This window comes from Scyliorhinus torazame, chromosome 7, assembly GCF_047496885.1.
Source record: "Scyliorhinus torazame isolate Kashiwa2021f chromosome 7, sScyTor2.1, whole genome shotgun sequence".
NCBI lineage: Eukaryota > Metazoa > Chordata > Chondrichthyes > Carcharhiniformes > Scyliorhinidae > Scyliorhinus > Scyliorhinus torazame.
The window spans coordinates 120,799,832-120,816,785 of NC_092713.1; the positions used below are offsets into that span (position 1 = coordinate 120,799,832).

The 16,954-nt window shown below is 47.2% G+C and overlaps 1 protein-coding gene across 3 annotated transcripts in view; it reads right to left on the reverse strand.

Annotated features, from left to right (window-relative positions):
• camsap2a (calmodulin regulated spectrin-associated protein family, member 2a) overlaps nucleotides 1-16,954 on the reverse strand; it is a 331,161-nt gene that overhangs the window by 24,261 nt on the left and 289,946 nt on the right. For all 3 annotated transcript variants that reach the window (XM_072511419.1, XM_072511418.1, XM_072511420.1), the window contains one exon: nucleotides 5,209-5,342. In XM_072511419.1, the coding sequence (XP_072367520.1) occupies nucleotides 5,209-5,342 (134 nt within the window). The remainder of the gene's footprint in view (nucleotides 1-5,208; nucleotides 5,343-16,954) is intronic.

Genomic DNA, 16,954 nt, shown 5'->3' on the forward strand with positions numbered 1-16,954 from the left:
AGAAAGCTCAACTTAGCCACACCCGCCCCGTTAATGGCCCCTGGACTAACCTCCAGATCGATTTTATAGGACCATTGCCCCCTTGCAGGAATGGTTACAAGTACGTATTATTGTCACAGACACTTTTACGAAATGGGTTGAGGCATTCCCATCCAGAACTAACACGGCAAAGACCACAGCCAAGATCTTAACCCAACACATCTTTACGAGATGGGGACTCCCCCGCAGCATTGAATCCGACCAAGGTTCCCATTTTACGGGATGTATCATGAAGAACGTCCTCATGATATTTAGCATTACCCAAAAATTCCACATCGCATACCACCCCCAGTCAAGTGGTATCATGGAGCGCATGAATCGGACCCTAAAATCCACCCTCAGAAAAATGGTCCAACAAAACAACACCACTTGGGATTCAGTCCTCCCTTTTGCGCTGATGTTTTTGAGAAATATTATTTCAACTTCCACAGGTTACACCCCACACACTCTCATGACCGGACGCCCCATGAAAGGCACAGAATTTTTATTAGGCTTGGACTTGACCAGCCCCGAAGTGAAGGCCCTCACACACGAGAACGCAGTCAGACAGGTAGTTGAAAATGTGAAAACGGCTCAGCTAGCAGCCGCAGTAAGATTAGGCACAAGAAAGAAACAGAGCAAGGCCTGTTTCGACAAGGCAGTGCATGCGACTGAGTTTGAGGTAGGGCAGCAGGTCATGCTCTCCATCTATAACCCCAGCACATTCCTGTCACCAAAGTATTCGGGTCCGTACTCCATTGCGGACAAAGTAAACCCCTCCGTGTATAAAATTAAGTACCCCAACGGAAAGACTGCGTGGTTCCATATAACCAGCTTAAGGCATATGGCCCACAGTCCAACCACACACATCACGTCATGCTCGACGCAGCAGACCACACCCCGCCCACACCCAACGTATCCCTACCCGCCCCCATCACGCCCACCACATCCACGGACTCACCTTCGACTCCACCCCCGAACTCTAGACTCTGCCCCGGAACGCCCACAGACAGCAGCGACAGCAACTGTGACTCAGACAATAGCCACAACATGCCTCCCTCCTATCCCCAGGCAACAGGCCCCACACCCAGCGAATCTGACCACGATTCGAGTGATCCCTTCCTCATCACATTCCTCAACAAACCCCATCAAAGACCGCCGCCCTACGATGACGATTCCGTCCCCACAGAACTAGACACCACCTTTTGGCACCGAGATAATTCATACAGACTCGTCCGGAACGATGAGATGGACCACAAATCACACCATGCAGCTTTATCAACCCTCATGCATTCCAGAGTATGGCATCTGGGAGAAGAGGATGACTTTGAGTCTGACTCCCAAAACGAGAACCCCTTTGCGACCCTGTTCGCAACTGATAACTGAGGTGTCCAGATGATGTTTTAAAAGGAACCGCTTGGGAGAAACGGTGTCCTTTCTGATGGAACCTGCAGCATGTTTAATGTTGTTTGTTAGTGTTATTGTGAAATGTTGTTTGTGCACTCGGAAGTTCCACGGCCACACGTCATATTTGTCGGCCGCAACCTATGAAAACTTGCCAGCACGCTCATCGGCAGAAACCGCTGAGAGCTTGCCAGACCCCCGTTCATAACTGCTCTTCTGGATCGAAGGTAGAACCAATACGGCAACCCCCCCACGATGACTACATTTTTTTGCCCGTTCTTGCCGGTTGCTCAGGTAGTGGAGAAACGGCATTGGTCTCTGCCCTGCCTGAGGACCCCCCTCTGGTCAGCTACACTCAGGTAGAGCACACACTGTATTGGTCGCCGTCCTACCCGGGGATTCCATCCAATTCTTAACCGTCGCGGCCCATGCGCACCTCATTTCGGCACTCTTGGTTCAAAAAGTTTTGTTTTGTTTTCCGGCAACCCTTAGGTTGCCATCCCTATGCTATTTACATCCTCAAACATTTGGATGGTAAATCGCACAGCCTGCGAGACGGCTCACACTGGTTCAGTATTTGTAAGTGTGTCTTGTCCTGAATATTCAATTTTTTTTTAAAATGAGGGAGTCACACATGGTGACAAATTGTAAACGGGAATTGGCACTAAAAGACAGACATACTAACGCACGAGATATTAACCAAGATAGTAACAGACACTATGCTTGATCCATAGAACCCCAGAAGCTCCAGGAAAAGAGACGAAACGGAAAGGAAGAGACAAAAAGAGAAAGAAGAAGAACAATGAGGACATCCTCCGCGTTGATCACCACCATTATAATGTGTATTCAGTTGCGTGCGAACGCGAACCCCCTGACCCCAACCCCTCCGGCCGTTAATGATTCACTTCCCCATAGCACCCAGAGCCCAGTAACAGGCAACACCACACCATCATGGTGTGATAAGCTCATAACATGGTACTCCCTTTCCTACGTAGTCGAATCCCTATTAGTGTTGGCGATACTCTGCAGCATCGTGCACACTATCCGCATGAGGAAATGGCGAAGGAGAGCCTACCGCGCTCACACCCCGGTATACAGGATAAGATCACCTATGTTCGGTTATCACCAGGACCCTGAAGCCCTCGATCTATAATAAAGGACATTCGTTTGCGTTCTTTTTGTCAATAAAAAAAAAAATGTGTTTCATTTACAACGGAAATATTGTACACCCCTGTGCTTGACTGCCAAGCCAGGAAAAATGTGAATGCTGCTTTTATTTTTGTATTGTTAGGAAGTTAATATGACTGAATGTTGTAGCCACGTAAAATGGCTGCTTCCCGATTAAATTGGCCAAAACCCGATTTTAAATGGCTAACCGGAAAGACTGCTGGGAAAAGCAGGTAACAAGACAGAAACGGACAGCTGCAGACAGAATAGCATATTCGGCTCTGGGGAAGTTGGCCCAGATCGATACTCAGGGCTATTAACAGCCCATCCACCCAGACATCTGCAGTGTAATCACCTATCCCCGGGAACAATTGCAACATATTAGCAATTGAATACCGGGCCAGACCTGTCGGCGCCTGCAGTGGCCGAAACAAAGGCAGGTGAACGACCACCCCCCGATCGGGGAATCGCCTCGCAATTGACGTATCGACCCCAGTGATTGGGAACAGGTCCAATCACTTGGGACTCAGGGTCAAGGGCCGCCCCGGGAGGCGGGAAGCCCCTGGGCCCTATAAAGTGAGGGGCCAAGTTCAGATCTCTCTCTCTCTCCCTTCTTTGCCTGCTCGAGCCCTCCGCAAGAACAGCAACTGGCAACCGTAAGTTTGAGTCCAGCGATCGCTATCTGATAAAGACTCCTAGCCATCGACCTGTAGCAGCCTTTTGAATCCCGCGGGCCAGATCCGATTGGATAAGCCATTCGTTTCCCTGACCTGGTGGGCTCTTCCTAAAGTTAAGTATTGGCCAGTAGTGATAGGTTTATTATATAGATAGTAGGATTATTGTGTAAACATTATTTGTTGTATATAATAAATGACCGTTGATTTCAATCTTACTAAGCGGTGTGCTGACTTATTAACCATAACTTGAACTTGAACCACGTGGCAGTATCAGAAAGATACTTGGCGACTCGTGAGCAAAGGTGACGTAATCAGAGCTAATAAACTAAGGCTAAAAAGAGCAACAATGTTTAGTGAGTGTAGTTTATTGAGGACAGTTAGAGGTATCTTTTTTAAAATATTGTAATGCATGTCCCTGTCTGACATAGCGCCACTTAGAATGTTAGTGAAACATTTCTTGCATAGCTATGGTCAGTGTAGAGGCCATGGAAGAGTGCTCGCTGGGTCAGGGAATGAAGACAATGCAGTTATGTGATCCTTCACGCTTCGCGTTAGGGATCACAAGGAGGTAGTGTAGCCATCTGGGTTGGCCACTTCCCGACTTAAAATGGAGAACCGCAAAGACTAAAGGGAAATTCAGCCAATACAGGCAAAAACCAGCAAGTGCAGAAATCCTGTGTATTAGAACTTGCAAAAGCCCAGACAGCACTGAAACCAGCAGCCATCTGCATAGTAATGAGCGATTCCAAGGCACAATCGCAACAATTAAGGTGAATAAAGCCAAGCCAGACTCCTCGGCGCCAGCAGGAGCCAAGACAAAGGAAGGCCAACGGACATTTAGGGACCGCCCAGCGATCACGGAACAACTCTAGTATTGGAGAAATCGATCCAAGTGATCGGAACGCAGTCCAATCATTTGGAACCAGGTACGGGGTCCGCCCAAAAGGGCGGGAAGCCCCTGGGGACTATAAAGTAAAGCCCCCAAGTTCAAATCGGTCTTCTTGGCAGGGTCACTCAACAACGCAAATCAACCCCTGAGAGTGAACTTCCCAAGCGGCCACACCAACCAAGTAAATCTCCAGTCAACGCTCGCTACGAGATAGGCGCTCCTAGCTGCAAGTCCATACCAGCTTTTGAATCCTGCAGACTCAGGACCTGAACGAAAGGCCATTTGTTCCCTTGACCTGGTGGGCCAGTCCGAAGCTAAGTATAGGCCTTTTTGTGATAGAAATAGTCTAGAAAGTAGAGTTATATGCATAAGTAGTGACTTACTGTATATAATAAATGTGTTTTGATTTGAATCTTACGAATTGGTGTGTTGAGTTATTGATCAGTACTTGAACTTGAACCTCATGGCGATATCATAAAGATACCTGCGACTCTAGAGCAAAGGTTTAACAAACAGAGCAAATGACAAATTAAGGGAATCCCCCCCCAAATGTAAATTGCAATCACGCTGAAACACAATACAATACAAGACAGCAACTGTTCAGTAATTTCTTAACTGGCAACAAGTATCACAAGTTACCAGTTCTGAATTTATTCGAAAAGCAAAAACAAACATCAGATCTGATTTATATTTAAAAAAATGAACATAAAATAAATTTTGGATTGCCATGGATCACAGAATAGTTTCAAAGTTTCATGAAAGAATTATTGTGTTTATCTGCAGTTTTGAATGAATACGCATCTAACTAACAAGACTCAAGTTGAAGTCAAACATCATTGTGAATAATGATGCTTTCCTGTACTGGGTTGTTATGCAAATGGAGTACATGACAATATTGGTAGATTCACATCCACAGTGGTAAGACTGAAGTCTACAGGCGTGGAGTTTCAAGCTAGCTTTTGGTAGCCACATATCTCCATGTGAAGCAGGAAAATTAAAAAAAACCTGACTTGTTTAAAAATAAGACAGTTCATATTTTTGACCGTGCAATACCTGGCTTCTTCCTTCCTCTCCTCTGACTCTGCTTCCAGTTGCTGTCGTCTAATCTGTTTTTCCTTCTCCCTCCTCACACGTTTCTCCAAGAGGGCTGCTCGTTTCACGGCAATTTCTTCAGCTTTCTCATCATCCTTTAAAAACAAAGATAAATTAGGAATTGCTTATTAATAAAAGGTAAACCGGAAACAGTTTAGATATAATTTTAAACTGCAAAGAATTGCATTAAAAGAACACTGCATTGCCATTTATTAAAAAGTAGAGCAGATCAGATATCTCAATCCTTAACATTAACTTCAACTTCCACACAGTTAAGTCTAGAAAACTGGATGGTAATTGAGTATGGAAATTAACCACTCACTGCTCACTGTCCCCATCAGCATGATTTAGTGATAAACCTGGTCAAATAAACAGGGAAAATCAGACAAAGACCCACATCCACTCTACAAAGGGCCTCAAGTATTCAAGGAATTGCTAACGTTACTAGGAATATTGCAGTCTGCAGTCTCACATATTTAAACTTTAGAGGGCATTTCAAATATTTATTTTATTCTAATTTTCAATGATGACCTTTCCAATCAGAAAGAGTAGTGGATAATTTTGTAATCTCATTTGAAAAGACACATAGGATCAAGCCATCCAAAAGAAGTAAAGAAGGTAAAAACATCTTCAGAGGCTCAAACAGCCTCGGTGATTACCATACACTGGAACTGAAGTCACAAAGGAGATTCAATGGAAACGGTATATGTTTTGTTATTCACAATTCCTCTCCTTTAAGGAGAAACATTACGGAGGACATTTTTAGATAAAATGTATATCCCTATTCATTTACTTCTTTCCCTCATACCTCAGAATACACTAAATTGCTCCCTTTTAGTAAGGGAAGGTATGAGAATATTACTACTTAATTTGTAATAACCGCACACGCCAAATTATGTGGCTTGCCTAGATTTTGACCAAAAGGTTTCTCTGTATGGATTCAGTAAGTTGGGCAGCACCATTAGAAAACCAGTTACCCCTCTGAAATAAGGAACATGCAAGATAAAGAGTTTGCTGCCCAATGGAGAAAAAATATTTGAAATGCGATTCCCTCAGTTTAAAAAAATTATGACCTAATTAATTCAAGAAATCCTGTGCAATTTTAACAAGCACAGTTGGGGGAAATGTGCAGCAAAATGTACTTTTCTGCTTAAATGCAATTACACCAATATTTGCTGAACTTCATAATTTCTTCGAGCCCCAAGGAGCCAGTATAAAACAAATTTCCATGAAAATAAAGCCAGAATCAAAGCAGGCACTGGAGTACGTTACAGCAATTGCGGAAAAGCCTTCTTCCAGTTGTTTAACATTTTAAATGTCAAAAGAGCAGGTGATTTTTGCCTGGGATTCCCTATTCTATACACCCAATCGGCTCGATGGAGGTTTAGAATGGAGCCCAAAGCTGTACAGATATAAGGATTTCCTTATTTGTTGGATTAGTCCAAATACCATTAATAATAAAAGAAGAAAAATCAAATTGAACATGGAACATATTAAGGGAACTGTTGAGAAGTAGGGGCACATGGACCGGAAAATGCAACACCTGAAAATTGTTAAGGATATTCCTAGCAGTGTTGCTCAATTTATGTTGTGTGGAAGATAATGAAGTATGAAATAGTATCACACTGAATGTAGGTTTTACTGTTAAAGGCAGTCTGGTTACAGGCAATATAGAGTAAGTAAGGTTTTTCAAACTCAGGGTCGCGACCCGCAGGTGGGTTGCGGGTGGGTGTCGGGAGGGTCATGGAGTGATAGGTTGTAGCGTTCCCGATCGCGGGAAGAAGTTCCCAACTGCCGCGACCAGCTTTTAAGAAAGCTGGCCACGGACAGTACAGTCCCCGGTTGGTTGCGGTGTTTGAGGGGATGGGCGGCACGAGGCTGGGCTGTGTGCTGGTCACCACAGGGTGGGGCGGGGGAGGGGGGGGGGGGCTGACGGCTGTCCATGTGAACGCGATGCGAACAGTGGTGGCCCCAGCTTGGAGCTCCGCACTATTGCTCGTCCTTTGTTCGCTACATGGCTTGTCCCCTGCCACCGATCGACAGTATGCAACCTGCGGCTACTTGGTCAATCTGTTCAACGGCCAGCACAACGTCCGTTTGTAAAGTAAAAACAAAATTGTACTTTTTTCTATAATTGGTTACATTTCTAAAGAAATGGGAAAACATTTAAGACAAAGTTCTTGTAAATATAAGGATGCACATGTTCAACTGATGTTGTTTCAATTTTTAGCAGTAAAAAGTCAGAAATTTGGAAAAATTAGGTATTAGAAATAAAGGGCGTCATTCTCCGACCCCCCAGCGGGTCAGAGAATGGCCGTTGGCCGCCGTGAATCCCGCCCCCGCCGGTTGCCGAAGTCTCCGGTACCGGAGATTGGGCGGGGGCGGGAATCGGGCCGCGCCGGTTGGCGGGCCCCCCCCCCCGCTCAATTCTCCGGCCCGGATGGGCCGAAGTCCCGCCGAGAAATTGCCTGTCCCACCGGCGTAAATTAAAGTAGGTATTTACCGGCGGGACAAGGCGGCGTGGGCGGGCTCCGGGGTTCTGGGGGGGGGCGCGGAGCGATCTGACCCCGGGGGGTGCCCCCACGGTGGCCTGGCCCGCGATCGGGGCCCACCGATCCGCGGGTGGGCCTGTGCCGTGGGGGCACTCTTTCCCTTCCGCCTCCGCCACGGTCTCCACCATGTCGGAGGTGGAAGAGACTCCCCTCCACTGCGCATGCACGGGAAACTGTCAGCGGCCGCTGACACTCCCGCGCATGGGCCGCCCGGGGATGTCATTTCCGCGCCAGCTGGCGGGGCAACAAACGCCGTTTCCGCCAGCTGGCGGGCGGAAATTCCTCCGGCGCCGGCCTAGCACCTCAATGTTGGGGCTCGGCCCCCAAAGATGCGGAGCATTCCGCACCTTTGGGGCGGCACGATGCCCGTCTGATTGGCGCCGTTTTGGGTGCCAGTCGGCGGACATCGCGCTGTTGGGGGAGAATTTCGCCCAAAATTTGAAAGTGAAAAAAAGAATGCCGGCCGCGACCAGCCTTTAAATATGAACAATGAGTCTTTCCGCCAGAGGCAGCAGCAGAGAGAAGGTCACGCGCCCGGCACGTCAATGCTTTGGGTGCAAAATCAGAGAGGTGAGATTCCTCCATTTTGTAGCTGCCAGCAAGCAAGCAACAGGATTGTGTGAAGAACTGAATATGGGTCATTTTGTAATAAGGTAGAGAGGGCCAGAGACACAAACAGAACAGGACCTCACAACTAAATCTGCTGGAGGGAGCTTCACAGGAGAGTCCATGGTAGGACAAGGCAGTGCTGGTGTGAGCTGCATCCCAAGCTCCAGGGCCTCTGGTGAACAAATCATTAAGAATAAACTGAAATCGGGATCAAAGCAGTATAAAGATGATTTCTTGAGGTATGGCGCTAATTGTGACATTGCGAATCAGGATGCAAAGCCCATGTGTGTTATATGCAAGGAACTACTGACAAATGAAGTTTAAAACCCTCAATTCTTCAAAGGCATTTGAAGACTCAGCATGGCGAATTCGAGGACAAACCCCTTGATTTTTTCAAAGCGTTCAGCAAGAACTTAAATCGTCAGCTGAAGTCCTTAGCAGAAATATAACATTGAATGACAAAGCAAGTGAGATTGTGAGGACCAAGCAGGCCCACCTGCCGCATTAAAGGTAAGCAACAATGGTGTCTCGCGAACATCGGCCGGCATGGGTCACGAAGGTCCGCCAGTTGGTAAAAGTGGGTCCCGGGAAAAAAAGTTTGAAAAACACTGAAGCAAGTGAAAGTAGCCAGATCTTAGGACTGCACAATGATAATAAGTAAGTATAGTTCTCACAGATCACATTCAATGAATAGCACTGCTTCCTCGTGGCTGCCCATCTGAAAGAGTTCAATTAATAGCAGGAGCACTTCAGGGCACAGGCTAGGGCCAATTATCTTCCTAATCCTTATTACTAAAGCCCTTTCTTCTTCTGCCCTTAAAAACTAGTGATACATGGATGATATGACAGTTGCAGAGTCTAAGCCGCTGGGTGTGGTCAACAAGCGTCAGGAAACTCTCAACATACTCAATTAATGGTATGAGAAAACAATATGCAGGCAAATGCTACTAAATGTAATGCCATGCAAGTAGACATTGGTAGACTTGAGCTCATGCACCCTGACATAAAGTTAAGCAATGACACCTTGGCAGAAGTGAAAGTCTTGAAAATTTGAATAGGCAAATTCAAGTCCAGTGGACAATATGCTTCAAAGACAAAATAAATGGATGTTCGTTCTCAGATCCCTCATCCCTTTCAAATTCTATCAGCAAGATACTGTTCACCTATACTGTCTATATCTGTTTCTTGGTCGAATATGCTGTGTTGACGTGCCAACCTGGCCTAGATTAAAAGAATATAGTAGTTGGCACTCAAATTGATCTTAGGCTCTCAGTACCAGTCATCCAACTTCATGCCACAAAGCTTGAAATAATACAAAAGACAAGAGTTAACATTTGCATTAAGTTCAGAAAATTCCTTATGCAATCGACCCAATTTCAGATTTGGAATCCACCACCATGCCCAATCAAGATCCCCAGCAGATTTAGGATCAAAAAGTACCAAAGAAACTCTATTCCTCACATGGTTTGTGTCCTCAATGAATGGTGTATTGGATTGTAATTTTAAGATAATTTAATTCAATATTTTTTCTTTTAATATCCCATACACCATTTCCCTGTTAACTTCAGAATGTGTTTGCCTATTTTTGTTGCTGCATGATTATCGCATGTTTTAACTTGGATTATTTTATTTATATACAATTTTTTAAAAGTAATACTGCAATTCCATTTGTAGGCTGTGATTGTGTTTCTTGAAAAAATACCATTATTAGTTATATAGGTGCAAAACAAATTAAGCATTTCCTTACAAATTGTTACTTTGGGCCACAAAATCTACTAAGAAAATAACAAGGCTAATAGCGCTCACTGCAATCTATGCACAAATGCCACAGCAACCTCAAGTGAGGTCAGATATGTGGTTTGTTTGAAAACCTGCTGTCAGAAATGCAACTCTCCATTAGGTTCAGAAATACAGGATCACATTGCTATCTGCCTCACCATTGAAATACATTAAATGGCGTGAAGTTGCTGTATTTGCATGGAAGGTGCAAAGTAAACTCATCACAGAATATTAAGTCAAATCATTTTAAGCTCAGGTGACATTTGAATGAAATGATGAATGTTAATTATTGACAGTAAACCTTTCTGGCACTGAAAATCAACAATTTCAAGTGTGAAGTCTCACTCCTTCAGAATTTAATTGAATGTATTTCAAAAGTAGAATGTTTTTTTAAAAAACTTCCTTTCTGTTTCTTTCCCTTTTCAATTCCAATCTTTCTTTCCCCCTCTTCCTCATTGTATAGCAAAATTAACAATGAATTTACCCACTCTTATTTGTATATTCTTCTCATTCCTAGTGCTATTAGTTTCACAATCCCTCAATCTGGTTAAGGAGATACAAATTTACTCTTCCTGTTGATTCAGATATGCCAGCACGGGCATTGGGCAGCAGTGGTTAGATCATAGAATTTACAGTGTAGAAGGAGGCCATTCGGCCCATCGAGTCTGCACTGGCTCTTGGAAAGAGCACCCTACCCAAGGTCAACACCTCCACCCTATCCCCATAACCCAGTAACCCCACCCAACACTAAGGGCAATTTTGGACACTGAGGACAATTTATCATGGCCAATCCACCTAACCTGCACATCTTTGGACTGTGGGAGGAAACCGGAGCACCCGGAGGAAACCCACGCACACACGGGGAGGATGTGCAGACTCCGCACAGACAGTGACCAAAGCCGGAATCGAACCTGGGACCCTGGAGCTGTGAAGCAATTGTGCTATCCACAATGTTACCGTGCTGCCCTATGGCTTCACCGCGCCAGGGTCCCAGATTAGATTCCTGCTTGGGTCACTGTCTGTGCGGAGTCTGCACGTTCTCCCTGTGTCTGCGTGGGTTTCCTCCGGGTGCTCCGGTTTCCTCCCACAAGTTCCGAAAGACGTGCTAGTAGGTGAATTGGATATTCTGACTTCTCCTTCTGTGTACCCGAACAGGCCCCGGAATGTGGTGACTAGGGGCTTTTTGCAGTAACTTCATTGTAGTGTTGATGGAAGCCTACTTGTGACAATAAAGATTGTTATTGTTATTAGATCCCAAGTGTCCTGCAGAAGATGCCGTGCCAATTCCTTCTTACATTTGCAGCTCAAATATCATGGAGATTAATGGAAAAGTCTGACTGGACAATGTAAAATGTGAGAACTTCAACTATTAGTTCAGGTTAAGTTTTACATTATTAATGACCAGATTTATTTATATTAAGTAAAAATAAATACCTTTACACTATTACACAAGCTTGACATCAAATGGAATAAATGCTAATCAAACATTTGCAAAATACTTTTGCATTTATTTGATTACCAGATTTGCAGAAATGTGCTGTAAGTTCTATTCTGTTATTTGACATTTAAATATTAATTACAAAATTAAATATTTAATTTGAAGAAAGTATGTTGAAGAAATTTTGACTGTTCCCGAGGTAGCAAGTCTTGGCCACGACATTGAGTGCCAACCCCCTTCTGACTAATGGTTAAAGTGGGTAAGCCAGCCACTCACCCTTATGGCCTCGTCAAAGTGAGCTTGGCAGAGACCAAAGAATAGGTGCGAGGAAATCAATTCCTTAGAATAAAATGGTAGGATGTAGCACAAATACTTCATCTGTCAGCATGGCAAATACGTATATCAAGTTTGCATTGTGGGCTGCACATTTCAATGAAAACTCATTCCTGTTACAAATCATTCCTGTCATGTAATAGACATGTTCAATGTTAAAAGAGTCATACTTTGGGCAGGACTTTCTGGCCTTTCCTGCCAGAGGGATCTTCCAGTCCGACCAAAGTCGACCCCCCATGACGGATTCCCCAGTGTCAGGACAGGTAAGCCATACAGAACCTTGTAGTCTTTGGCGAGATTCGAAGACCCACCAGCAGCCAATGGCTTGGTGCATCTGTCACGGGAAAGCCTGCCATGGGGGTCTGGAAAATCATGGCATTTGTGCGACACACATTGGCTCAGAATTTGCTCTGAGCAGCAAATGAATGACATTGGCCATTCATTATACTTAAACATGTACAAGGGGACTTCCGGGTGCGGCGATGACCAGCTGAGTCGCACGTTTCGGCAGCTCCCTGTGAAACGGACTTTTGGGCTCTTGATAGGAGCCCCAACGGCAATTTTGACGGCTAAAAACACTGTGCGGTAAACCAGAAGGGAATCCCCCCTGGATACGGATGGAAAAAGGAGGAGAGAGTGGCCAGATTGCAGTGGATCCTTTAGAACAGCGGCAAGGAAGGCAAGCAAAAACCAAGATGGCGTCGGAAGGTGGCAGTTTAACATGGGGCCCTGAACAACAAGAGTTCTTGAAATGCTGTGTGGAAGAGATCAAAAAGGAAATGAAGAAAGAGCTGTTGGCCCCGATACTACAGGCGATCGAAGGGCTAAAGGAGGAACAAAAGACCCAGGAGCGGGAGCTTCGGGTCGTGAAGGCAAAGGCAGCCGAGAATGAGGACGACATACAGGGCCTGGTGGTGAAGACGGAGACGCAGGAGTCACATCAGAAACGATGTGTGGAAAGGTTGGAGGCACTGGAAAACAACGCAAGGAGGAACAACCTGAGGATTCTTGGTCTTCCTGAAGGTGTGGAGGGAGCGGACGTCGGGGCATATGTGAGCACGATGCTGCACTCGTTAATGGGAGCGGAGGCCCCGGCGGGTCCGTTGGAGGTGGAGGGAGCATACCGAGTGATGGCGCGAGGGCCGAGAGCAGGAGAAATTCCCAGAGCCATAGTGGTGAGATTCCTCCATTTTAAGGATAGAGAAATGGTCCTTAGATGGGCGAAGAAAACTCGGAGCAGTAAATGGGAGAACGCGGTGATCCGCGTTTATCAAGACTGGAGTGCGGAGGTGGCGAGAAGGAGGGCGAGCTTTAATCGGGCCAAGGCGGTGCTTCATAAAAAGAAGATAAAATTTGGAATGCTGCAACCGGCAAGACTGTGGGTCACATATCGAGGGAGGCACCACTACTTTGAGACGGCGGATGAAGCGTGGACTTTTATTGTGGAAGAAAAACTGGAATGAGCGGGTTATTAAAAAGAACGTTCGAACAAAGTGGTGGGGCGAATGTGGGGGGCAAAGAGGGGTTTTATGTACTAATCCTGCGATGTGGTAACTTTTCTCTCTCCCACAGGTGGTGATGTGGGGAGGAGGGGAGGTGGAGGAGATGGGGCGTTGGCCATTGGGGGCGGGGCCAAGGGAGAAGCGCGGGCTTGGTTCCCGCGCTATGATAATTATGGCGGGAATAGAGAAGCAGGAAGGAGGGGGCGTCGCACGGTGCGAGCCGAGGTCACGGGGGGAAGCCGAGGTCAGCCAGAGTTTGCTGACTTCTGGGAGCAACATGGGGGAGTAATTACGCTAGCGGGGGATCTAGCGGGGGGGGGGTGGGAGGGGGGAATTACTGGGTTGCTGCTGCTGGGGAGAGGGGGGAGCTGGTATGGGAGAGGATGGGCGGGGGGGCACCGCCTGGGGGAGATACAGCTGCGTGGGAACCGGGTGAGGAGCTGGAAAAAGGTGATGGCTAATCGACAAGGGGGGGGGGGGTAGGAAGCCCCCCAACTCGGCTGATCACGTGGAACGTGAGAGGGCTGAACGGGCCGATAAAGAGGGCACGGGTACTCGCACACCTTAAGAAACTTAAGGCAGATGTGGTTATGTTACAGGAAACGCACCTGAAACTGATAGACCAGGTTAGGCTACGCAAAGGATGGGTGGGGCAGGTGTTCCATTCGGGGCTAGATGCGAAAAACAGGGGGGTGGCTATATTAGTGGGGAAGCGGGTAATGTTCGAGGCAAAGACTACAGTGGCGGATAACGGGGGCAGATACGTGATGGTGAGTGGCAAACTACAGGGGGAGACGGTGGTTTTGGTAAACGTATATGCCCCGAACTGGGATGATGCCAATTTTATGAGGCGGATGCTAGGACGCATTCCGGACCTAGAGATGGGAAAGCTGATAATGGGGGGAGATTTTAATACGGTGTTGGAACCAGGGCTGGATAGGTCGAAGTCCAGGACTGGAAGGAGGCCGGCAGCAGCCAAGGTACTTAAAGATTTTATGGAGCAGATGGGAGGTGTAGACCCGTGGAGATTTAGCAGACCTAGGAGTAAGGAGTTCTCGTTTTTCTCCTATGTCCATAAAGTCTACTCGCGAATAGACTTTTTTGTGCTGGGTAGGGCATTGATCCCGAAGGTGAGGGGAACGGAGTATACGGCTATAGCCATTTCGGATCACGCTCCACACTGGGTGGACTTGGGGATAGGGGAGGAAACAGGAGGGCGCCCACCCTGGAGAATGGACATGGGACTAATGGCAGATGAGGGTGTGTGTCTAAGGGTGAGGGGGTGCATTGAAAAGTACTTGGAACTTAATGATAATGGGGAGGTCCAGGTGGGAGTGGTCTGGGAGGCGTTGAAGGCGGTGGTTAGAGGGGAGCTGATATCAATAAGGGCACATAAAGGGAAGCAGGAGAGCAAGGAACGGGAGCGGTTGCTGCAAGAACTTTTGAGGGTGGACAGACAATATGCGGAAGCACCGGAGGAGGGACTGTACAGGGAAAGGCAAAGGCTACATGTAGAATTTGACTTGCTGACTACAGGCACTGCAGAGGCACAATGGAGGAAGGCACAGGGTGTACAGTACGAATATGGGGAGAAGGCGAGCAGGTTGCTGGCACACCAATTGAGGAAAAGGGGAGCAGCGAGGGAAATAGGGGGAGTGAGGGATGAGGAAGGAGAGATGGAGCGGGGAGCGGAGAGAGTGAATGGAGTGTTCAAGACATTTTATAAAAAATTATATGAAGCTCAACCCCCGGATGGGAGGGAGAGAATGATGGGCTTCTTGGATCGGCTGGAATTTCCCAAGGTGGAAGAGCAGGAAAGGGTGGGACTGGGAGCACAGATCGAGGTAGAAGAAGTGGTGAAAGGAATTAGGAGCATGCAGGCGGGAAAGGCCCCGGGACCGGATGGATTCCCAGTCGAATTCTATAGAAAATATGTGGACTTGCTCGCCCCGGTACTGACGAGGACCTTTAATGAGGCAAAGGAAAGGGGACAACTGCCCCCGACTATGTCTGAAGCAACGATATCGCTTCTCTTAAAGAAGGAAAAGGACCCGCTACAATGCGGGTCCTATAGACCTATTTCCCTCCTAAATGTAGATGCCAAGGTCCTGGCCAAGGTAATGGCAATGAGAATAGAGGAATGTGTCCCGGGGGTGGTCCACGAGGACCAAACTGGGTTTGTGAAGGGGAGACAGCTGAACACGAATATACGGACGTTGTTAGGGGTAATGATGATGGCCCCACCAGAGGGAGAAACGGAGATAGTAGTGGCGATGGATGCCGAGAAAGCATTTGATAGAGTGGAGTGGGATTATTTGTGGGAGGTGTTGAGGAGATTTGGTTTTGGAGAGGGGTATGTTAGATGGGTGCAGCTGTTGTATAGGGCCCCAGTGGCGAGCGTGGTCACGAATGGACGGGGATCTGCATATTTTCGGCTCCATAGAGGGACAAGGCAGGGATGCCCTCTGTCCCCATTATTGTTTGCACTGGCGATTGAGCCCCTGGCGATAGCGTTGAGGGGTTCCAAGAAGTGGAAGGGAGTACTTAGGGGAGGAGAAGAACACCGGGTATCTTTGTATGCGGACGATTTGCTACTATACGTGGCGGACCCGGCGGAGGGGATGCCAGAAATAATGCGGATACTTGGGGAGTTTGGGGATTTTTCAGGGTATAAATTGAACATGGGGAAAAGTGAGTTGTTTGTGGTGCATCCAGGGGAGCAGAGTAGAGAAATAGAGGACCTACCGTTGACGAAGGTAACAAGGGACTTTCGTCACCTGGGGATCCAGATAGCTAAGAATTGGGGCACATTGCATAGGTTAAATTTAACGCGGTTGGTGGAACAGATGGAGGAGGATTTCAAGAGATGGGATATGGTATCCCTGTCACTGGCAGGGAGGGTGCAGGCGGTTAAGATGGTGGTCCTCCCGAGATTCCTCTTTGTGTTTCAGTGCCTCCCGGTGGTGATCACGAAGGCTTTTTTTAAAAGGATTGAAAAGAGCATCATGGGTTTTGTGTGGGCCGGGAAGACCCCGAGAGTGAGGAAGGGATTCTTACAGCGTAGCAGGGATAGGGGGGGGCTGGCACTACCGAGCCTAAGTGAGTATTATTGGGCCGCTAATATTTCAATGGTGAGTAAGTGGATGGGAGAGGAGGAGGGAGCGGCGTGGAAGAGATTAGAGAGGGCGTCCTGTAGGGGGACTAGCCTACAGGCTATGGTGACAGCCCCATTGCCGTTCTCACCGAGGAACTACACCACAAGCCCGGTGGTGGTGGCTACACTGAAGATTTGGGGACAGTGGAGACGGCATAGGGGAAAGACTGGAGCCTTGGGGGGGTCCCCGATAAGAAACAATCATAGGTTTGCCCCGGGGGGAATGGATGGGGGATATGGAATGTGGCAAAGAGCATGAATAACGCAACTGAAAGATCTGTTTGTGGATGGGAAGTTCGCGAGTCTGGGAGCGCTGACCGAGAAATATGGGTTGCCCCAA